Source organism: Eubalaena glacialis, chromosome 3 (genome assembly GCF_028564815.1).
Source record: "Eubalaena glacialis isolate mEubGla1 chromosome 3, mEubGla1.1.hap2.+ XY, whole genome shotgun sequence".
Taxonomy (NCBI): Eukaryota; Metazoa; Chordata; class Mammalia; order Artiodactyla; family Balaenidae; genus Eubalaena; species Eubalaena glacialis.
In genome coordinates, this window is record NC_083718.1 from 157,312,087 (window position 1) to 157,335,188 (window position 23,102).

A 23,102-nucleotide genomic window follows, 5' to 3' on the forward strand; every position below is an offset into this window, starting at 1 on the left:
TTCGGCCGTCTTCTCTCTAGCTATAGCGCGCGGGCTCTAGAGCACACGGGCTTAGTTGCCCCGCGGCATGTGGGATCTTAGTTCCCCGACCAGGGATCGAACCAGCATCCCCTGCATTAGAAGGCGGATTCTTAACCACTGGACCGCCAGGGAGGTCCCTCTAAGGTGTTTTTCATAAATAAAATTCCTTTATTCCAAAAATAATATTTTTCTGTTTGGTTTCAGGTGGTTGGGTTGGAGCTGAGATAGGGAACACCATTGAACGATTTGATCCCGATGAAAATAAATGGGAAGTAGTTGGCAACATGGCTATGTCACGCTACTACTTTGGGTGTTGTGAAATGCAAGGTAATTGCTTTATAAAATATTTTTCCTGAAAATATATATTTTTTAAAAACTGAGCTTGAGGCTTTATTTTCACAAAAGTATATTTTATGTCTGTTAGTTTTGAATAATTGACACTGTGGAAATTCTGCTTCTAATCTCTTATATTTTTAAACCTCTTATATATCTTTATTTCTGTATTGCCAAAATAATCACTTTTTTTCCAAAATAAACAAAGCTAGAATTAAGAATTCCAGATGGGCAAAAATACCTAATTAGCAAAATAAGCATTTGAACTGTCATCCATTATTGTTACTTTCTCTCCCTTGTAGGCCTTAGTATGTATTTCTAAGTAGGGAGAGATTATCAAAAACAATCTTCAGAGTGTCATAGGCTTCTTCAGTGTTTTTTTATAGAGTACATTGTGATTCAGTACACACACAATGCTATCACAGATTTGAAAAATGTTGTACTACATATTAAAGTGGTATACAGATATTATTTTAATTATAATTGTCTATTATATACTGAGAGGTAATTAATAAGCACTCTCAAATAGAACCTGATTCTCTGTCCAGAATTGGAGAACAGATTTACATGTACCTGTAGAGTAGGAAGCAGTCTGCCCATTGTTACGTGACAATTCAGCCTGCTCTGTTCCCAGCTGAAATTCTTTCTGCCTTCTGAGTACCTTCTCAGATTTCTGCTAGCAGCTAAATGCTCAAATTACATGGTGCAGACTATATTCTATTGTTTAATATTACAGTGTTCTCTAATTGTTTATTTATTATTTTTATCTTCCCATCTAAAATCATAGAGCTAGAGAGGCATCTTGGAGATTCTCTATTTCAACCCCTTTATTTTTAGATGAGGAAGCTGAAGATCAGGAGGCTGTGAGTTGTCTTTTCTCATAGTTGGTTACTAGCAAAGCTGGAGCTAGAACCCAAGTTTACTAACATTTAGCTCATGTTTCTTAAAATGCCATTCCTTGGGACTTCCCTGGTGGTCCAGTGGTTAAGACTCTGCACTCCCAATGCAGGGGGCATGGGTTCGATCCCTGGTCAGGGAACTAGATTCCGCATGCTGAAACTAAAGATCCCGCATGCTGCAACTAAAGATCCCGCATGCCACAACAAAGATCCCACACGCGGCAACAAAGATCCTGTGTGCCGCAACTAAGACCCTGTGCAGCCAAATAAATAAATTTTTTAAGAATGCCATTCCTTATAACTTCTCACTTTAGACCTCTAGGAACAACAGTAGACACTCAAAAAAAATAATTGTTGATTGTCAGAACCATTATTTTCAAGTTAAATTTAATAAGGAACTCTGTGAATTACAGTCTACTGTACAGTATCTGATACCTTAATCTAGCCATAAACTATTCTAATTTAAATTCATTTTATGTCCATCTGAGCAACCGTTAGGTTGTCACCAACAGGGTCATGTCATTCCCAGTTTAAGTGTATGACAGTTTTTAAGGGGGAACAAATCCTTCTCCCCATCCTTTTTTACCTATATGTGGTAGCAGTGGATCTGAAACTTGAGATCATTAAGCAAACAATAAGATTGGAAATCCTTGTCTGACAAATTGTTTTGTTATAGCATCATTAAGTTCTTTGAAAATTCAATGCCACTTTAAATTCATACCCCTAATTCTTTGTAACATGCTTAAATGAGAGCTGTGATAAACTAGACAGAAGTCAATTTTCTCTCTTGAAAGAATATTGTAAGCCCTGCATTAAGTATAATATCAGATAGCAAACTTAAATCACAATTATTACTTTTTATAATTATTTGTATCCTATTTTCTATAGCATCTGAGCAAAAATATTCCATTTCCAGGTTTAATTTATGTGATTGGGGGCATCAGCAATGAAGGAATAGAGCTTCGTTCTTTTGAAGTTTATGATCCACTTTCCAAGCGTTGGTCTCCACTTCCTCCAATGGGAACCAGAAGAGCATATCTCGGGGTGGCTGCACTCAATGACTGCATCTATTCTATTGGAGGGTGGAATGAGACACAAGATGCTCTTCACACTGTAGAAAAATATTCCTTTGAAGAGGTAGGTTGGATGATTTCAATTGTTTAGTGTCCTGTTACTCTTTTAATGTCTGTAAGAGCTGTAGTGCTGTGTATTCTTTCATTCATGATATTATTTATAGGTTTTTTTCCCTCTTTTTTTTTCTTTTCAAAGAATCAACTTTTGGTGTCATTGATTTTTTTCTATTGATTGTCCACCTTCTATTTCATTGATTTCTGTTATTATTACTATTTCTTTCCTTTCTTCTATTTGTTTTGGGTTCAATTTGCTCTTCTTTTTCTAGATTCTTAAAGTAGAAACTCAGATGATTGATTTTTAGACCTTTCTTTTTCTAGAATATAAATCTTTAAAGCTATAAATGGTTTTCAGCACTGCTTTAACTGCATCCCACACATTTTGATATATTGTATTTGAGTTAGCATTTACCTCAAAATAGCTTCTAATTTCCCTGGTAATTTCTTCTTTGACCAATGAGTTGTTACAAGTATTTTATTTAATTTCCAAATATTTGGGGATTCTCTAGATATCTTTATGTTATTGCTTTAATATAATTCTACTGTGATCAAAGAGCATATTTTATGTGATTTCTGTCTTGGTAAATGTTTCACGTGCACCTGAAAAGAATTTGTATTCTGCTGTTGTTGAGAATAGTGTTCTATAAATGTCAGTTAGGTCAAGTTGGTTAGCATTCAGGTCTTCTCTAGTCTTTCTTTTTTTTTTTTGGCCACATGGTGAGGCTTGTGGGATCTTAGTTCCCTGACCAGGGATTGAACCCATGCACCCTGCAATGGAAGTGCAGAGTCCTAACTACTGGACTGCCAGGGAATTCTCTTCCCTAGTTTTTCTAATTTGTTCAATTGTTTTGTCAATTACTAAGGAAGAAGTGTTGAAATCTCTGTCTGTAATTATGAATTTGCCTGTTTCTCCTTTCATGCCCATCAGGTTTTGCTTCACATATTTTGAATCTGTTATTAAATGTGTATACACTGATTATTATATCTTCTTGATGAATTGATCTTTTTATAGCCATGAAATGTTTTTCGTTATCTCTGGCAGTATTCTTTGCTCTGAAGTCTATTTTGTCTGATAGTAAGGTAGCCAAGCTATCTTTTGATTAGTATTTGCATTGTATATCTTTTTCTTTCTTTCTACTTTAAATCTATGTCTTTAAAAACTACATCTCTTGTAAGATAACACATAGTTGTGGTCTGTTTTTTCCTACAATTTGACAATCTCACTTTCAAATGGGGTCTTTAGAATTTTTACTATTTATATATAATGTAATTATAGATCAGTTGGTTTTTAGACTCTTATTTTGCTGTTTTTCTATTTACAAAATCCATCCTTGTTTTTTCCTCTTTTCTGTCTTTTTTTTTTGGCCGCACCACACGGCATGTTGGGATCTTAGTTCCCCAAACAGGGATTGAACCCACGCCCCCTGCAGTGGAAGCACAGAGTCTTAACCACTGGACAACCAGAGAAGTCCCCTTTTCTGTCTTTATATTGTTATTGTTTTAGTATTCCATTTTATTTCTTTTGTCCAATTAACTATATCTCTTCACCCTTTTTCTTAGTGGTTGCTTTTGGGTTTGCATTATATATAATAGGTATTTTAATGCATTACATCTACATTCAAATAATATCATACCAGTTAACTTTTTTTTTTTTACATCTTTATTGGATTATAATTGCTTTACAGTGTTGTGTTAGCTTCTGCTGTACAACAAAGTGAATCAGCTATATGTATACATATATCCCCTCGCTCTTGAGCCTTCCTCCCACCCTCCCCATCCCACCCCTCTAGGTCGTCACATAGCACCAAGCTGATCTCCCTGTGCTATACAGCAGATTCCCACTATCTATTTTACAGTTGGTAGTGTATATGTGTCAATGCTACTCTCTCAGTTTGTCCCAGCTTCCCCTTCCCACCCTGTGTCCACAAGTCCATTCTCTACATCTGCGTCTCTATTCCTGCCCTGCCACTAGGTTCATCAGTACCATTTTTCTAGGTTCCATATATATGTGTTAGCATATGGTATTTTTCTCTTTCTGATTTACTTCACTCTGTATGACAGACTCTAGGTCCATCCACCTCACTACAAATGACTCAATTTTGTTCCTTTTTATGGCTGAGTAGTATTCCATTGTATATATGTACCACATCTTCTTTATCCATTCATCTGTCAATGGATATTTAGGTTGCTTTCATGTCATGGCCATTGTAAATAGTGCTGCAGTGAACACTGTGGTACATGTATCTTTTTGAATTATGGTTTTCTCAGGGTATATGCCCAGTAGTGGGATTGCTGGGTCGTATGGTAGTTCTATTTTTAGTTTTTTAAGGAACCTCCATACTGTTCTCCATAGTGGCTGTATCAATTTACATTCCCACCAAGAGTGCAAGAGGGTTCCCTTTTCCCCACACCCTCTCCAGCATTTATTGTTTGTAGGTTTTTTTGATGATGGGCATTCTGACTGGTGTGAGGTGATACCTCATTGTGGTTTTGATTTGCATTTCTCTGATTTACCACTTCACTTTTTTTTTTTAAAGAATTTTTATGTATGTATTTATTATTATTATTATTTTGGCTGCATTGGGTCTTCGTTACTGCGCATGGGCTTTCTCTAGTTGCAGCGAGCAGGGGCTACTCTTTGTTGCGGTGCGCGGGCTTCTCACTGTGGTGGCTTCTCTTGTTGCGGAGCACAGGCTCTAGGTGCGCGGGCTTCAGTAGTTGTCATAAAGACGCAGACGTAGAGAATGGACTTGAGGATCCCGGTGGGGAAGGGGAAGCGGGGACAAAGTGAGAGAGTATCATTGACATATATACACTACCAAATGTAAAATGGATGGCTAGTGGGAAGCTGCGGCATAGCACAGGGAGATCAGCTCGATGCTTTGTGATGACCTAGAGGGTTGGGATAGAGAGGGTGGGAGGGAGGCGCAAGAGGGAGGGGATATGGAGATATATGTATACATATAGCTGATTCACTTTGTTGTACAGCAGAAAATAACACAACATTGTAAAGCAATTATACTCCAATAAAGATATAAAAAAAAACCAACTAGAATATCATCCAGTCTTGTGTGAGCTCTGAGAATTGTTAAGCTTACAACTCCTCTAAAGGAAAACTGTTTCTTTGCTCACAATATTTTGACACCAAATGTGTGGGTTTTCCACACCAAGCTCTTCTCCAATTCTCTGTGGACACCACCAACTGAGTGTCCTACAAGTCAGTTCAGTTCTGACACTAACTGTCCCACAGGTTAAGGGCTCAGTCCCACAAGACTGCCCCTCACTTTAGACACCAGTCCTCAGGTTAACCACTGACTTGTTTACAAATTAAGGGTTCACATGATCCCTTCCTCAGATTCAATAATGCACCATAATGGCTCACAGAACTCAGGGAAACACTTTACTTAACTATTACCAGTTTATTATAAAGGATATTATATATTATTATAAATATAGAATAATAGAATATAATAGAATATATAATTTTTATATTCTATATTATTATAAAGGATACAAATGAATAGCCAGATGAAGAGGTACATACGGCAAGATCCAGAAGGGTCTTGATTACAGGTTTCTGCCCCGGTGAAGTTTGGGGTATCACTTTCCTGGCATGTGGATGTGGTCATCAAACCAGAAGTTCTTCAAACCCCATAGTTTAGGGATTTTTATGGAGGCTTCATCACATAGGCATGATCAATTATTATTTCAACCTCCAGCCCCTCTCTCCTCCCTGGATGATAGGATATGAACTGAACATTCCAAGCTTCTAATCTGGGCTTGATCTTTCTGGTAAAAGGCTCCCATCCTGAGGTTATACAGGATCCTACCAAGAGTTGCCTTATTAAGGAGGAAACATTCCTATCACCCAGGAAATTCCAAGGGATTTAGGAGCTCTGTGTCAAGAACTGGGGTCAGAGACCAAATATATGTCTAACTATGTCACATCCTCCTATTAGTTGTTTTTTGACTGTTCTCATAGGGTCTCATTTTATTTTCTTTTTTTTCTACTTTTAAAAAAATTTTTTTAACTTTTTCTTTGTTGTTTTTATTTTTATTTTTTATTATTTTTATTTTCTTTCTTAGAGTCTCATTTTATGCATGCATAGTTTAGGGGTATTCAGCCAGACTCAGGGGAACCTATGTCCTCTAGCACTCTTCCTTGCAAATCTCAACTGCATCATCCTCTCTAAACTCTGATTTCTGTCTGCTAGATCAGCTGACTGTCATACTCTGCTTGGGATTCCCTTCCCTGTACTGCTATTCACAAAGCCCTCCAGGCAGAAAGCCTGGACAACCATGGAGCTCACCTTGTTTGTTTCTTTTTCTGAATCCCAGTTTTTCATTGCCTGTTGTCCATTGTCTGAGAACTTTATTTCATATAGTTTGTTGAGTTTTCTAGGTCTTTATGGCAGGAGGGCAAGTTTGGTAACAATTACTCTATCATGACTGAAAGTAGAAATCCATTCTGTTTCCGTCCTTTTAACATGATTCCATCATTCACTGAGCATTTCTTTACTATCTGGCATAATAAAATATTTCAAGTACAAGAAAGCTTATACTTCTCTGATCTGGCCCTGGAATCAGTCATTTCTCCAAGAAGCATTAGCTCCTCTTAGTGAAGGACAGTATTTAGAAACCAAGATTAGGCAGAGTACTCATTGCTACTGGGGTATTGCTGCTTCTATGCATTCTCAGTAAACAGCTAAACATAAACAGTAAACAGTAAATGTATATATGTGTGTATATGTATTCACACACATATTCATTTATAAGTATTTCTATATCTGTGCATATATGTTATAAAACCATGAGTTCACAATGATAGCACCAATTCCAGTATACCTCAGATTCTTTCAGGCCTTCGCCATTCCCATGTTTGTAAATACCTTCTCTATCAGTTAAAAACTTGGCTCCTGGTATTCTCTATTTACTTATTTGTTCAATGAAACAAATCTACCTACCATACTAGCTGTCTTTTCCACCTGCCACCTCTGCATATTACCCATCTTATCATTGCCCATATGAGCGCCCCATTATTCTCTCATGCCCTCAGTTACTAGGTTGATGCAATTATGCTAGGAAAAGAAGAGAAAGTAGGTTGTATCTTCATTGAGTCACTGTTCTACCATGCATTTGTTTATTAGTCCATTTATTCATTCACAAATACTTACAGACCTGGGGAAACAAAGGCAAACTAAATATATAAGGCCCCAGCTCTCAAGAAGCCTACATTCTAGCGGGGAATATAGAGAAATAAATAGACAAACAATTGCATTACAGTTTATTAAGTGCTGGGATAATGGAAGTACAAGGTGTGTTATGCTATAGACTTATAGGTTAGACAAATTTTTTCCAAATTAATTGCCATGGAATACTATTTTTTTGCATTGTTAATAGGAATTTGGTAACACGAGTTGCCCTGGTCAATTATACTTAGGGAAAGTTGGATTAAACAAAGTTGAATAAGTTTCTTACAGGACTTCTTTACACAATTTATTAAATAATGTACTTCATGAATCTTTATGCTAAGTCTCTCAAATTTAATTGACCACACAACCCTTGCTTTTGTTTGTGAAACATCTTGGGGGAGAAAAGTGTTTCAGGGAACATATTTTATGAAATATGGATTAATGTTATTTGAATTTTATGGTTCTTAAACTAGTTTTGGTTATTAAAACCTTTAAAACCTAAAGGTTTTTAAATTTACTTTTTTCTCTTTTTAAGTAGAAATGATTTTTATTTTTATATTTTTTTTATTGAAATATAATTCACAAACCAAACACTTGAGTTGTTTCAGTGTTTTGGCTATTATGAACAGTGCTGCTATGAACATTTGTGTACATGTTTTTTTTGTGGACTGAATGTTTTCATTTCTCTTGGGTATACACCTAGGAGTGGAATTGCTAGGTCATATGGTAACTCTATGTTTAACCTTTTGGGGGACTGCCAGGTTGTTTTCTAAAGTGGCTATACCATTTTACATAACCACAAGCAGTATATGAGGGTTCTAATTTCTCTACATCTAATGCTTATTATTTATCTTTTTTATTATAGCTGACCTAGTAGGTGTGGATTGGTATCTCATTGTGGTTTTGACTTGTACTTTCCTGATGGTTAATTAGGTTGAGCATCTTTTATGTGCTTATTGGTCATTTATCCTTCTTTGAAGAAAAATCTGTTCTAATTCTGTCCATTTTAAAATGGATTATTTGTCTTTTTATTACTGAGATATGAGTTCTTTATATATTCTAGATGCAAGTCCTTTGTCAGATATATGACTTGCAAAATTGTTTTCCCATCCTATGGTTTTCTTCATTTTCTTGATGGTATTCTTAGAAGCACAAACGTTTTTAATTTTAATGTCCAATTTATTTTTTTCGCTTGTTGCTTGTGCTTTTGGTGTTATAACTAAGAAACCATTGCTTAATTCAAGATCATGAAGATTTATGCCTACTCTTTTTTTAAAGTTTTACAGTTATATTTAGGTCTTTAATTAATTTTTGAGTTAATTTTTGTATATGGTGTGAGGAAGAGGTCCACCTTCATTCTTTTGCATGCGGTAACCAGTTGTCCTAGCACCATTTGTTGAAAAGACTCTTTTCCATTTGATTGTCTTGGTATCTTTGTTGAAAATCAGTTGACCATAAATGTGAGGGTTTATTTCTGGACTGTTAATTCTATTCATTTATCTATATGTTTATCCTTATGCCAGTACCACACTGTCTTAGTTACTGTAGCTCTGTGGTTTGAAATCAGAAATTGTGAGTCCTCCAACTTGGAAATTCTTTTTAAAAGTTTGTTTGGCTGTTCTGGGTCCCTTGAATTCCATATGAATTTTAGGATCAGCTTGTCAGTTTCTACCAAGAAGCCAGCAGGGTTTTGATAGGGATTACATTGAATCTGAGGTCAATCTGGGAAGTATTGCCATCTTAACAATATTAGGTCTTTTCATCTTGAACATGGGATGTCTTTCCATTTATTTAGGTCTTCTTCAATTTGTTTCAACACTGTTTTATAGTTTTCAGTATCTTGCATTTTGTTGGTTAAACTTATTCCTAAATATTTTATTATGTTTGATGCTATTGTAAATTGAATTTTCTTAATTTCATGTTCAGCTTTTTTCATTCCTAGTATATAATAATTTGATCGATTTTTGTATATTCATCTTATATCCTGAAACCTTGCAGCACTTGTACTCTAATATGTTTTTGTGGATTCCTTAGCATTTTCTATGTATAAGATCATGTCATCTATAATTAGAGATCATTTTATTTTTTCCTTTCCAATCTGGATGGCTTTTATTTCATTTTCTTTTCTAAATGCCCTGGCTAGACCCTCCAGTATAATCTTGAATAGAAATGGCAAAAGTAGAATTTTTGTTTTGTTGTAAAGCATAATTTTGATTCTCATGTGTGACAAGTTTCAAACTTTGGTGATATTTCAGGTTCCTTTCAGTTTCTAAGTGGTCTCTATTATATGGGGGGAATAGAGAAAGTGAACTTTCTGAGGGTGCTTTCTCTTGCTAATGTTTCTATATGGCTAGAAATGAATAGATTTTCGTTCCAAAGTTAAGTGCTTATCAGTAATGTTACCTTGGTTGGTTTTTCACGCATAAATCTGAAATGTTATTGTTATTTACTGTCTACTAAAGTACTACATTATAGATTCAAACCCTAAAGATAATGTAAAACATGTTTCTGGTTTTACAGAGTTTATTTTGAGGGGACTCAAAATAAAAAGGAAATTGTAGTTAATACACTGATAGAAATGAAAGATAAACATTACTGAATGAGCCCCATGATTCCCTTACTCTTCTTGTCCAGAGCCATTTTTGTAGGGGAGCAAAGGTTAGCTCTCCCTAATGATAAACATAAACCCAACATCCTGATTTATCTTAACCAGCTATAGGTATTTTTGTGAATATATCTATCTTTTAAAATGAGTATTTTTTCAGCTGTGAAAACTTTGTGATGTATTCTATAATTTCATATAATCAAATAGCCTTCAAGTTTAATATGGTCCTTCAATTTCAAAGGATTGTCCCTGGTGTTAGTATTTCAGAATTTCATTTAAGTTCAGATCAGTATCTATAATGTGCTGGTTCTATACTGGGTACCGGGATGTGAAGCTCATTAAGTTGCTCTCCTCAAAAAGTTCACTCTCTAGCACTGATGAATAATCTTTTTTCATCTTTTATGACTTTATAAACTTTGTTCATCATATGTTTTATTTTCAGATTCTTTTATTTATTTATTTTTTTTCAAAATTTATTTAGTTTTATTTATTTATGGCTGTGTTGGGTCTTCGTTTCTGTGCAAGGGCTTTCTCTCGTTGTGGCAAGCGGGGGCCACTCTTCATCGCGGTGCGCGGGGCTCTCACCATCGCGGCCTCACTTGTTGCGGAGCACAGGCTTCAGACGCGCAGGCTCAGTAATTGTGGCTCACGGGCCCAGTTGCTCCGCGGCATGTGGGATCTTCCCAGACCAGGGCTCGAACCCCCGTCCCCTGCATTGGCAGGCAGACTCTCAACCACTGCGCCACCAGGGAAGCCCTCAGATTCTTTTTTTTTAATCTGGAAACTTTTTCTTTTCTCTCTTGATTATTTCTCAGGACCTTTATTAGCTTTCCTGTTTTCTGGGTATAGACATTTTCCCTGGAGTAAGACTTTACAGTCATTTTGGATATAGCAGCTTATTGAAATTTCTTCAGTGAATAATGTACACCAGGAGTTAGCAAACTTTCTATTAAAAGGCCGGATAGTAAACATTTTAGGCCTTGGGGGCCACATACAATCTCTTCTTTTGCCATATTGTTATTTTTTAATAAACTTTTTAAAAAATATTTATTTATTTATTTATTTATTTATTTGGCTGCTTTGGGTCTTAGTTGTGGCACGTGGGATCTTCGTTGCTACATGCGAGATCTTTAGTTGCAGCATGTGGGATCTTTAGTTGCGGCATGCAGGTTCTTTAGTTGTGGCACACGGGATTTTAGTTGCAGCATGCGAACTCTTAGTTGCGGCATGTAGGATCTAGTTCCCTGACCAGGGATCAAACCCGGGCCCCCCTGCATTGGGAGCACGGAGTCTTAGCTACTGGACCACCAGGGAAGTCCCTTAAATAACCTTTTAATATGGAAAGATCATTCTTAGTTTGTAGGCTTACAAAAATAGGCCCTAGTTTCCAATCCCTGATCTGTACTACCTTTCTGAAAATATGTTTTGCAAATCACTAACTGCACTAGATGGTCCTTGAAAAAAGGAATCCATGTTCAAATAAATTTGGCCAGTGTTGTTTACTGTATTGTTCTCTTGGAGATTTATAAGACCTATTATATTAAAGATTTTTAAAAGTCCTTCCAAACTTCCCTGGTAAATTTCTAGATTATCTCCTGGTGACCATAATTTATAATTAATCACAGATATATTTTTCATTACTTTCCTCTAAATTCACTAGTCTACACCTACTAAAAACTTCAATTTAAAATGTTCTATATACTTATACGACTGGATTGTGAGTTTGAAATTTAAACATGTAAAAAGAACCAGAGGGACTTCCGTGGTGGTTCAGTGGGTAAGACTCAGTACTCCCAATGCAGGGGGCCCAGGTTCCATCCCTGGTCGGGGAACTAGATCCCACATGCCTGCCGCAACTAAGAGTTCGCATGCCGCAACTAAAAGATCTCGAGTGCTGCAACGAAGATCCCCGCGTGCCGAAATTAAGACCTGGCACAGCCTAAATAAATAAATAAATAAAAATAAATATTAAAAGAATAAATAAAAATTTTAAAAAAGAACCAGAGTATCTAATTTCTCAGCACTTTTCTCTGTTACCATGTTATGGCACTGCTAACTTCTTTTTTCTCTTATCCAGGAAAAGTGGGTTGAAGTTGCTTCAATGAAAGTGCCTAGAGCAGGCATGTGTGTTGTGGCAGTCAACGGGCTTCTGTATGTTTCTGGAGGTCGATCTTCCAGCCACGATTTCTTGGCCCCAGGTACCCTGGACTCAGTTGAAGTTTATAACCCTCATTCAGATACATGGACAGAAATTGGTAACATGATCACCAGTCGTTGTGAAGGAGGTGTTGCTGTACTATGAAATAGAAAGCGTAAGAGAGCAGAGGAAACATTTTGAAAATACAGGATCTCACCTTTTGCAAATCACACTTGTGTTTGGTGATAGGACCCTTTCATCTGTTGAGTTTTCTGTGAATTTGGTAGATAAATGAGTAAAAAATGATTTTTTTAAAAGAATTTGAGTGAGAAGCGATATGGAATATATCCTAAATCAATAAAGAGTTCACACAAATTTGCCAAGCTTACCAGTAGATATGCTGTTTATGCTCTAGAATTGTCCAATTGGGAGTAGAGTCCTATTTGTAAAAATGATTTGCTAGAAGCTTCTTGGCAAATAGTCCCTTTAGCTGCTTCTCCAGTGCAGTTAAGCTGTAACATGACCATTATGTGATTTAAGAATATCAGTGAGACAGTTTAAAGGTATCTATACATTCATGATTCAATCCAGAGTGCAATTTTCCATGGCCATAGTTTACCCTACAGAGAAAAGCCAATGAAGCAACTTCCTACTTTTATTTTATTCCAGGAGTTTTCACTAGTCCCAAACTTTTTATTAACAGCAGGAAAACTGGGAGGGACATGTGGGAAATATCTAGCTATTTATATATATAAGTTTTCACCTGTTGATAACAGCATAAAAAAAGCTTTTGCTCACTTATGGTTTTGTCTTGATGCTGGAATGCAGGTGAGGAATTAATAGGAGGTTCTTAGTGACAGTCCTTTATTGCAATATGATGATGTAATGGGTGATAGAGCCCAGCAAGTTGAATGCACCTTTTTCTAAATAGTCACCAAAAATACGTTTAGCTTTGGGAAGAGGGAATTTATTAGATTATCAAGCTTTGTAAAGCATACTCACACTTGGGCAAGTCTAAATATGAGCTTAGTACAAAGCTACTGCCTGGCTTGGAGAAGATGGAATTGTAGGTACCTGTAAAACTTTTTACAGACACTAACTCATAAGTGTATGGTGAAAGGCCTCTAACCCCAAACTGCTTCTCAAAACTTCTCATTTTCCCTGAGGAGCATTCTAAAGAATTGTTTTCTGTCCATTTCTGAGACGAAGATTCTTTGTGTACATGATCATCACTTTTAAATTATTTCTACTAGTCAGTTGGAGCCGTATATATTAAAGGTCTTATACATTTAGGTTTACCTAGCTGTTCCAGGATTTGATTTGTATATCCCTGATTTCCCGTTTTCTGTACTAAAGTCCTCCAGTATATTATAGGCATTAGTGGCTTATTTAGATAGAAAACCTTTGGTAAGCATTAAAGACTCAGGCAGCACTCACATCCAAAATATTTGGATAGACTCACAAAGATACGTTCCTTCATAACTTAACCATATGCATATATTAAGAAAAGCTTACGTAGTGCAGACAGAAAGCTCTGTGTCCCATTCTTTGGGGTACCCTGAAAGTCTGAAGGGTCACAGATGCCTGGCTGGGATCTGTAAAATGTCAAGGAATGAAGTATCAAGATAATTTGTAAACTATTTAAGCTGTAACTCATGTGCCTTTAATATTTCTAGTTAAAGAGAATCTGCATTCTGGTTCAAGAGATTTACGAATTTTCCTATCATTTAATTTTCATTATTGCCTGATGCCAACCTAAAATGGCACTATGAAGGGAGGCATTTTGTACTGCTGTGGCAGAAATATAGTCCACACAATCAGTGTTTGGGCTTAATAGGTCCAGACGATGCCTGAAAATAAGTAATTATAAATATGCTTATTTCCTAGGTAATGACAGATTGTTTTAAAAAGAATGTACTAATAAAGTATCTTGATTTCTTTGCTTTTTCTTGTATTACTAATTAATTTAGTTTATTAGCAGCATTCCTGGATTATCAAAGTGTAGTAGGATTGCCCATGATTTTTAGTGTTTCAACTTTAGGGACTTGAACATTTAGTTTTACATTTAATTCTGTTCTCTGAGCAACTGTTAATGTGATCTTCCTCCAAAATATTTAACAATTCAATATACTTCTAAATATCCTGTCCAATGTACTTAAAAATCGCACACTGTAGAGAATTCCCTGGTGGTCCAGTGGTTAGGACTCAGAGCTTCCACTGCAGGGGGCACGGATTCAATCCCTGGTCAGGGAACTAAGATCCCGCATGCTTTGTGGCACGGCCAAAAAAAAAAAAAAGTGGGCAGTTAGCCTAAAAATATGACTTGCCCCTATTCTGAAAGATTGAGATCAGAGAAAAGTTTGAAGTTTGTGCAGTCCTCATGCAATTTAAGAGAAGCAGAGAAGTAATTTTCCTCACTGAAACAATCTGAGTAGGATCTGAGAAGGATCTTCTGAAGAGTATGAGCTTTCTTTCCTTCAGTATCAGGCTGTAGTAAACTTTACATTAATAAAGAAGGATCGTGTGGTGATTTCAGCCACAGGCTTTTAACTGGTAAGCTTCTTAATGATCAGAACAAGCTCTAGCTCTATAGTATTATATTTGTTTGCTAGGACTACTTTAACAAAGTACCACAGAAATTGAAACAACAGAATTTATTGTCTCACAGTTTTGGAGGCCTGAATTCTGAAATCAAGGTGTTGGTGGAGTTGGTTCCTTCTGAGGGCTAAGAAGGAGGGGTCTGTTCAAGGCTTCTCTCCTTGGCATGTAGATCTTCATGTTCACATGGTATTCTCTCTGTATATGTGTTTATCTGTACATTTTCCATTATAAGAACACCAGTAATATTACATTAGTACTACCCTTATAATCTCATTTTAACCTTATTAACTCTGTAAAGACCCTATCTGCAAGTAAGGTCACATTCTGAGATGCTGTGGATTAGGACTTGAACACACAATTCATAAAAAAATCTTGTAACAGGTGTGTAACAAAGTAAACAAGTTACCACTCTAGATTATCTTTCCACAGCAAGAATCATTAAAGTGAAAATTATATGTATATAATTTACTTACGAAATTTAAGTTACCTAATATTCGAATACTTATACAAAGGTAACGTATACCAGATGATACCATTTCCTGATTTAAATTCTTACAACATTGAAAATGTTTCTCCTTTTTTATGAGACTAAGCATCTCAAAAGACTAAGTTTTAATGTTAGAATTCAAGGTGTTGCTTCTGCTGTTTTAAAAAAGCTTTTGTGTGAGTTGACATGCAAAACTAGACAGAACATTAAGATGTCTCCAGCTTGACTTTTCCTAGTTTGTATGTCCTAGAGGCTTTATTCTTTTAACTATTTAACTATTTTTGACCAGCTGGTGTTATGTTTGGAAATAAGTTGCATCTATACTCTGCCAAATATCCTGGTAAAACCTGGAAAATGTGTCTAGCTTTTCTTTGAACATAGTTTTCCCTCGTGACACTGCTCCCTACTGACTTTAGAGCCACAGATCCTTTCAGTTCAAATAACTAGGTTGTGCCAGGTAAAAAGAGCTTGGAAACGCAATTCCCAGGGGCAACTGCAATGAAAACTCCACACTAGAGCCACCTGTTATTTTCAGACACTCATGGATACGAAGTTTTCCTCTGAGGGGGTGTGTGTGTGTGTTTTCAATGATCCTAAAGCTCTAGCACAAAGGTTTTTCATCTTTTAATTTACATTTTTCAAAATAATTAAAACATTGAAAATTTTAAGTGGATGACTATAAAGTTCATAAAAAGACTGAATGAGAACTATAACCTAATATAACATGAAAAGGACTTGTTAAGGGTTTTCAAGCTGTTTCTCAGTGATTCCTTATAAAATAAAGATTTCTAGAAATGAAAAATAATTTGGGAAGAATAAATCACCATTGGTGGGAAAAAAGAGCTAAACTGGAGAGGTAGAAAAAGGTGATGCCAAAACACAACCTTACAAGGCTTCTAGCCAACATGCTAACGTCATCTACAGAGTAGTTTTATATTTATTCTACTTGCCTAAGTCTCTTGGGTCCCTTCTCTGGATAAAAATCTTTAACTAGTAAAGTGATTACAAATGAAAAAAAGGCCACTAAAGTGACTATTATCCTCAGGGCTTTGAACCAATTGGGATAATGTGGCAATAGAAAAAGTTCAGTGTGTAATGCTATCCCCAAACCTACTATTACTGTGACTATAGCTTCACTGAGTCTTTCAGAAACAAAGAACGCAAGCCATGAAAACACAACAGGAGCTGTACTATTAGCTAAATTGAGGAAGTCTGGTTTGGCTGGACTACCTTGTGGCAGAGTAAAACCCCATCTGATCCCTCCCAAGAAAGATAGGAAACTGGCTCCATAAGCCATCTGAGTAAAAGCTAATATGGGAATATAAGTCTTTGTCATCACCATGACCAGTGGTGGAGCAATGAAGGGGATTAGTCCTGCCAGAGTTATGTATAATGCTGGCTTTGGGCTGTCAGGCAGGTAACTGATGGTTTGTGGTGGCCTGGCTGGAAGTACTCCTTGCTCTTGCTTCTTCTTAAAGCTGCATGGGGAAGTGTGATAATATTGTGTCTTGCTCATACACACTGGAAATGATGAGACAAGCCAAGGCCTTGGAAACAAGGGGGAAAAGTTCTGCTGGAGGCATGTTTTGAGAGAAAATGTTTCTATTCTCCTTCTGGCTCCTAGTCTGATTGTGGAAGGGTACTTCAGCATCTATAGGGAAAACAGAACGAGAAGACAAAAAACAGATTTTAAAAAAGGAAATCACCAAATGTTTTAGTCCCAATCTGAGACAATATAAAAACAAACCGCCTGCTTTCTGTTAGCACATCGAACTTAAAGAAAGGTTGGACTACAGGGTGATGTTATTATTGCTGGCAAAGACTATTAAACAGCTATACAACATGCAAAAGAAACTACTGAATAGAAACCAGTGATATATTTTGGCCTACCACTAAACTTATCCCATGAAAGAAATATCTGAAGGAGGAAAAGCTAAAGACTAGGTCTTTAGTTTTTGGCATTCTAAACTGCCTCTTCTATTTATAAATTGCAAAAGAAGCAGCACTAATTACTGTGGAAATGCTATTTCATGTAGAGAAAATTAAGTTTTAGACACTGCATAATTTTCATAGCTTCACGCCTTTCTACATATGTCTGCCTAGAATTCTAGATTACCATTTTTCTATCTAGGGAACTTATCTTTCAAAATTCGGCTTGAAGCTTTCTCCAATCTGATGTAATCCTCCTATAAGTACCATATACACACTTCCATCATAATTCTCACAGTGAATTAAAATCATGTGTTTGTCTGTCTCAGTAGACTTGAGAGCCAGGACCATATATTTTTCTTTGCCTTAAAAAAAAAAAAGATCCCCAGTGCCTTTCATGGTACATGGCCAAAGCAATAACCTCTCTTGCTGATTCTGTGCTTTAGTGAGTAGATTCCATACTTCAACAGTTAAGCAGATCAACATTAACTCAAAAAATGTTGGATTAAAGAAAAAAATGAAACAGTTATTTAAGAATCTTGGTGGTTACTCAAAATGCTAGGAATGATTCCATCTTGAGGCTTTTTTTTTCCTTTTTGTCTAGAATGTTCTTCCCTGAGGTACCTGCATGGCTCATTGCCTCACTTCTGACCACCCTATTTATAAATGCAATCCTTAAGTCTACTGTCCCTGTTCCTCTTCCCTGCTCTATAGTTCTCCACAGCACTTACCACTTGACATATTAAATTTCACTTATTTATATTTTACTCTTCCCCCGATCAACCAGAATATAAGAGGATAAGGATTTTTGTCTTCTTTTTCACTATTGCCCAGCCAAGCAATGCCTGGAAAGTAGTGCTCAAATATTTGCTGAATAAACCAACCTTTGAAGATGCTTGAGAAAACTTCTGGATGAAGTGAACCATAGTGGGCCCCATTGAAAGTCTTGCTTAGGAAGATGCCACACAGTTCTGATTAATGTATTTTTATAGCTCAGTGGAGCATCTGAATCAGAAGCATGTTGCTGTGTACAAAACAAGATGTCATTTAATTTTCTTCACTTTATACATAACTTTTAAAAAGTTGTAATTCGTGATAATTTCTTCCATATAACAGTTTCCTTTGAAAACAATAATTAATGTTTTCAAAAAATCAGTAACATTAAGTAAATAGATCCTTTTCTTCTCTGAACCATTCTTTTAGCTTTTGCTGTTTGGTGTAACAGAAAGAATAATGCACAGAGACAACAGATCTGGATTTTTACAAATGCCTCCATCATTTCCCAGCTGTTGTGACCTTGGGTAAATTGCTTCCTTGAAGTGCCAGCTTTCTTATCTTTAACACTGAAAGTCATAGCTTGTCTGGTCTATTAGTTATCTATTTTGGGACTTAGCTTAAAGTAATGAGAGTAGCAATCAATACAATTAGCTGTGAATCAGGCATTGTAACTATGTAATTACTGTAACTATTGAATAACCTCATCAACTTGGTGCTGAAAGGCAATAATAGCCTGTTAGAGTGCAGACTTTGGAGTCAAACAATCTGGGTTGGAATCCTGGCTCCACCACGTATTAGCTATGTGACTTTGGACAAATTATTTAACCTGGCTATGGTGCAGTTCACTCACCTATAAGGCTTATGATAACTACATAGGGTCGTTGTAAAAATTAAGTAAGTTAATACATGTAAAAAGCTGAGAACTGTCCCTAACACAAAGTAGGCACTCAAAAATTACTAGCTATTATTCCCACCTTACACAATGTAAGCAACCAGTAAGTGGCTGAGTGAGAATATTATGAATCCTGATCTGTCATGTTTACATAAGTCCCATTCTTAACCAAAAGAATAAGGTGTCTAAAAATCTAAAACCCACAGTTGCTGCTTAATTTAAAAACGTAGTGAACTAATTTCTTGATTACAGATCTTAGTGCTGGTTCAAGAAATCCTGTATACCAGCCCGTCAATGTCTTCATTCTGTATATATGTATAAGGAAGCAAGTTGGGAGTTAAGTTATCCCGGGTCTCTGAATAGATGTTAGATGACACCCACACCCACCTACTGACTCCCAGACACACATATCTGCAGGGCCCACACACTCACCTTTGTTCAAAATCACCTTCGTAAGGGATTTCAAAAAGCTCAACGCTCCCTCAACCTTCCAAACTCCCTAGGCACTGTGACATGTGCTTTCCAGCTCAAGAGTATTAAAGAGAAAAGTGACAGCCTAAAGGCCGGGGACGGCAACTGGTGAGGGCGTTAAGGACAAAGACCCAAGGGTTAATCCGCTCAATTTGAGTGAGAACGCTCAATATTTCCACTGCGCCAAATAAAAGAGTTGCAAACTGCAAGCCTTAGAGCAGACATCAGAGAAAAGGGGACGAAGTCTGGACGCATAGATCCCCGGGAAACTTTGCCCAATAGTACCCGCGGCTTCAGTTTACTCCAAAGCCTTGGTGCCCCCCTTTCCCAACCTGCACCTGTGACAACAGCCCTACTACTCACTTGCCAGCGTCGCGCGGGGAGGTGGAAAGCTGAACTGCAAGAACAGCTTGGTACTGTGGAAAAGCACTTCCGGCAAGTGGGGTTAGACAGCCCTCCCCACTTCCTGAGAGCGGAAAAAAATGAGTCCGGGTGCAGACTTGACCAGCGCTAACTGGTTCCTACCGCGGAAAATCTTAGTTCTAGTGGAAGCCAGCTTTTGAAGTCTGTAGGGTACCTGAACGGTCCTTGCCTTTGTATTCCAGGTTTCCCAACCAGCAGAATCTGCCTCGCAGAGTTCGGGAAGGTAGAGTGCAACTACTGAAACCATCTCAGAGTGATGGTGGTGGAGGAAGGTAGGACAGATTTGGAGTCTAGGCCAAGTATGACTTGGCCAAATTGCTTGCCGTCTCTGGAACTCATTTTTTACTTTGCATAACAACAGGGTTTCTAGGAGCGACGGGTCACATCTCACGCCTCATTAAGGTCCTGAACTAATACTATTTAAGAAAAAACAAAAAACTGTTTTCACTTCATTCTCTTTGCTGGTAACTAGAAACTTCGTTAAGAAATAAACAGCACAAGGGGCAGGACTTTCATTTCCATGAAAGGTATGAGGGTAAGAGCCTTTAGGGTGACCCGGAAGTTAGATTCCTTGGGTCACCCTCCGCTTTAACTTTTGTTTGTGGGCTATGTGACCTTGAGCAAGTCCCTTCCCTTCTCTGGGCCTCCATTTCACAGTCTATCAAAGGAAACACCATCAGGCAATTTGCGCGTTTATCTGAAAACAACAGGAACGCTAGCCAGTTCCTCCATTCCTCAGGATTCTAGGTAGTCTAGCTTCCTGGTTGCCGACCATCACATGGTTTAGCCTCCCGTGCAGAATGGGCTCTGAGAATTCTTCCTAGTAGTAACACCTTCTAGTCGTGATAGGCTTTCACTTTTATTTCCTTCTCTGCCATGGCAGCGCCACCCCTTCCCGTTGTGCGATACCCAATGAGACTTTGGGCCGGAGAAACAGCTTATCCGCCCTGGCACAGGAGCAGGCTCCGGCCAGAAATCCGCCCAGCGCTGGGGAAGGGGCGTGTCGCCAGCGGTCGGGCGGAACTACCACTCCCAGCGGGTAGCGCGTCGGGAACAGCCGCGCAGGCCTCCAGAGCCCGGCCGTGCGGCCCGTTGGGGGCTGGAGTCTTAACGGCGCGTGCACGTGAAGGAAGGAAGGAGCCGAAGGTGGGAAGGGGTCGGAAAACACACGAGCCTACGAAACCGGTTTGTTAGTACTTCTAGAGGTAGTTTGGAGACGCGTGCTTGCCGAGAGGTGGGGTGTGGGAGGGTGCAGAATGAAGGGGCGGGGAAAAACGGGTACACACATACCCACCCACTCATTCACACGCGCCCAGGCCCTAGTGTCGGGAGAGGGGATGTGAAGCGGAGTACCAAACCCAGCTGGTCTCCGCCTCTGAGGCGGCGCGAGGAAAGGCAGTGTTCAACTCTGCAGAGGGGCGGGGGTTGACCATGCGCCGCCTCGAGCCGCAGTGGAGGGAGCTGGGGGCAGGGCAGGGAATAACCGCCGTTCACGCGGCTAAACGTTGGCAGCTTGGGGCGTCGGGCGGGTCACCTGAACAGGGCTCACGCGCGTGCGCGTGCGCCCTTGTGGGCGGTGCGAGAGGGTGGGCGTGTGTGAGGCGGGGTCAGATTGGGGGAGGGCCGGGCTGGTCGTCGCTCCTCCCCCTCCACCCGCTCTGCCCCTCCTGGGCCGTGTGGGCCGGGCAGCCATTTTGGGAAGAGCTTTGTTATGGTTGTGGGCTCTACACCTCTGCCGGATCAGGAAGCTGGGGACGCGCCCTCAGACGCCGCGACTGGTCCCTAGCTGTAGCCCCGCCGCTGCCCGGTGAGTGGGAGTTCCGGACGACGGGGCGGTAGGGGATCTTGAGTGGTCCGGCGCAGGGCTCCGCCCGGTGCCTGACGGGCCGGCTGTTGAAACAAGTTGAAGGAGGCTCTCACACAGGTGGTTGGGTGTAGGTTGGGCCGGGGACCGGGAGCAGAGCTCACGGGTCGTGTGGTTCGGACGGGGCACCTTCCCCCGCGCGTGGAGCTTTGCACATGAGCGTCGCCGCGACTCTGCCGGAGCGCTCCTACTTCAACTTTGGTCTTTGGGTCGGAACGCTCACCTGCGGCTCTCTGGCTCCTCTCCAGGCGTTCCGGCTTGTTGGTGGTTGAGTAGCTTGGTTTACGGGTTTTTCTTTCTCCTTCTTAAATTAGAGCCAAGGGCTTTTGTTTTTCAATGATGGAAAGTCTAAGGGAAAAAAGCGTGTAAGTCAAATGTGGGGTATCTGAGGGGAAAAGAAGAGCTTTAACCCCCCACCCCTGTTCCCAGCGTTCCGGTTCCCCCTGGTAGCGAGGTGTTTTCGTTGATTTAGATTGTCTATCCAGCACCTACTGACCCCTCCCTCCCTGGAAACAAAAAAGGCTGGTCGATCTTGAAGTGTTTTAGTGAGGATTTTTTTCTGTTTTACATGTACCTCTCCCCACCCCCGTGAAATTCAAAAGAAAGGCTGAATCTAAAATGGCTGTAGCTTGGGGAAGTGCCCTGAGCTTGGTAACTTAAATACGTTAACATGTCTTAAATTCTTAGTTGTTTTTCCTACGGGGACAACAGCTGGATCTTTCATCTTTTTGCAGTTTGTGCCTTATGTTGAAGAGTCTTTGCTAGGTGAAAACAAAGGTGAGGCTAAAGTAGTTTGCTTACTCCGAAAGTTTACATAAGAGTGGGTGCGGTTTGGGTGGGTTTTTTTTTTTTTTTTTTTTTTTTTTGGTAGTTGCTTATAGTTTTGAAATTGTGCTGTGGTGTTAATTTTATCAGCCAAGTTCGTGCTTTGAGATTGGTTTGCCATATTTGTTGAAATACTTGCTCTTAACTTTGATATTTATAGCTTATCTGGAATAAACAAAGTTTATGGTGGCTCATGTTTTAGTTTAGTAATAGAAGTCACATTCTTTGTAAATCCCTTCCAAAAGTAAAGTGATTGGTAGTCTTCAGTACACTTAGATTTATAGTTTGGTCGATTGCTGGCCTTTTCTAAGGTCTTTTATGTGTAATACTTGAAAGAGAATCAGAGTGCTGTTAAGTTTGGGACATTAATTAGAAAAGTGTAAGACAACAAATGAAAACAAATTTTAGATGTGGAGTGCCTGATTGTTGTGCCCTTTCAAACAAAAGGCTGTCTTTTTGTTTGTTGCCTTTTTTTTTTAAACCTTTAGATCCAGAAGTTTAACGGAAAACAAAAAG

General features: G+C 38.7%; 3 protein-coding genes across 9 annotated transcripts in view; 2 read left to right on the top strand and 1 right to left on the bottom strand.

Annotated features, from left to right (window-relative positions):
* The window catches only part of IPP (intracisternal A particle-promoted polypeptide), a 35,277-nt gene extending 22,576 nt beyond the window's left edge, over window positions 1-12,701 (top strand). For all 3 annotated transcript variants that reach the window (XM_061184278.1, XM_061184280.1, XM_061184279.1), the window contains 3 exons: window positions 226-348; window positions 2,170-2,390; window positions 12,258-12,701. In XM_061184278.1, the coding sequence (XP_061040261.1) occupies window positions 226-348; window positions 2,170-2,390; window positions 12,258-12,482 (569 nt within the window). In that variant the 3' untranslated portion in view covers window positions 12,483-12,701. The remainder of the gene's footprint in view (window positions 1-225; window positions 349-2,169; window positions 2,391-12,257) is intronic.
* A 2,940-nt stretch (window positions 12,702-15,641) lies between these two features.
* On the bottom strand, window positions 15,642-19,907 carry TMEM69 (transmembrane protein 69). The gene is made up of 3 exons (XM_061184281.1): window positions 19,838-19,907; window positions 18,219-18,358; window positions 15,642-17,056 (listed from the first exon to the last, which is right to left on the bottom strand). Exons 2-3 carry the CDS (start codon window positions 18,270-18,272, stop codon window positions 16,343-16,345), a joined length of 768 nt encoding a protein of 255 aa, XP_061040264.1. The 5' UTR covers window positions 18,273-18,358; window positions 19,838-19,907; the 3' UTR covers window positions 15,642-16,342.
* Window positions 19,908-20,929: 1,022 nt separating this feature from the next.
* GPBP1L1 (GC-rich promoter binding protein 1 like 1) overlaps window positions 20,930-23,102 on the top strand; it is a 55,914-nt gene continuing 53,741 nt past the window's right edge. The window contains exon 1 of one of the 5 annotated variants that reach the window (XM_061184283.1): window positions 20,930-21,082. The gene's annotated coding sequence lies outside the window, so the exon portion shown is untranslated. Of the gene's footprint in view, window positions 21,103-21,567; window positions 21,705-21,803; window positions 21,822-23,102 lie in introns of those variants that run through there. The other 4 variants (XM_061184284.1, XM_061184285.1, XM_061184282.1 and 1 more) reach the window with 4 other exon arrangements.

Coding starts and splice junctions, on each gene's coding strand:
- TMEM69 (XM_061184281.1), bottom strand. CDS start 18,272: ATGGGGCCCACTATGGTTCACTTCATCCAGAAGTTTTCTCAAGCATCT. Junction 17,057..18,218: donor TTTCTCAAGCATCTTCAAAG/GTTGGTTTATTC, acceptor TTTTCCCTATAG/ATGCTGAAGTACCCTTCCAC.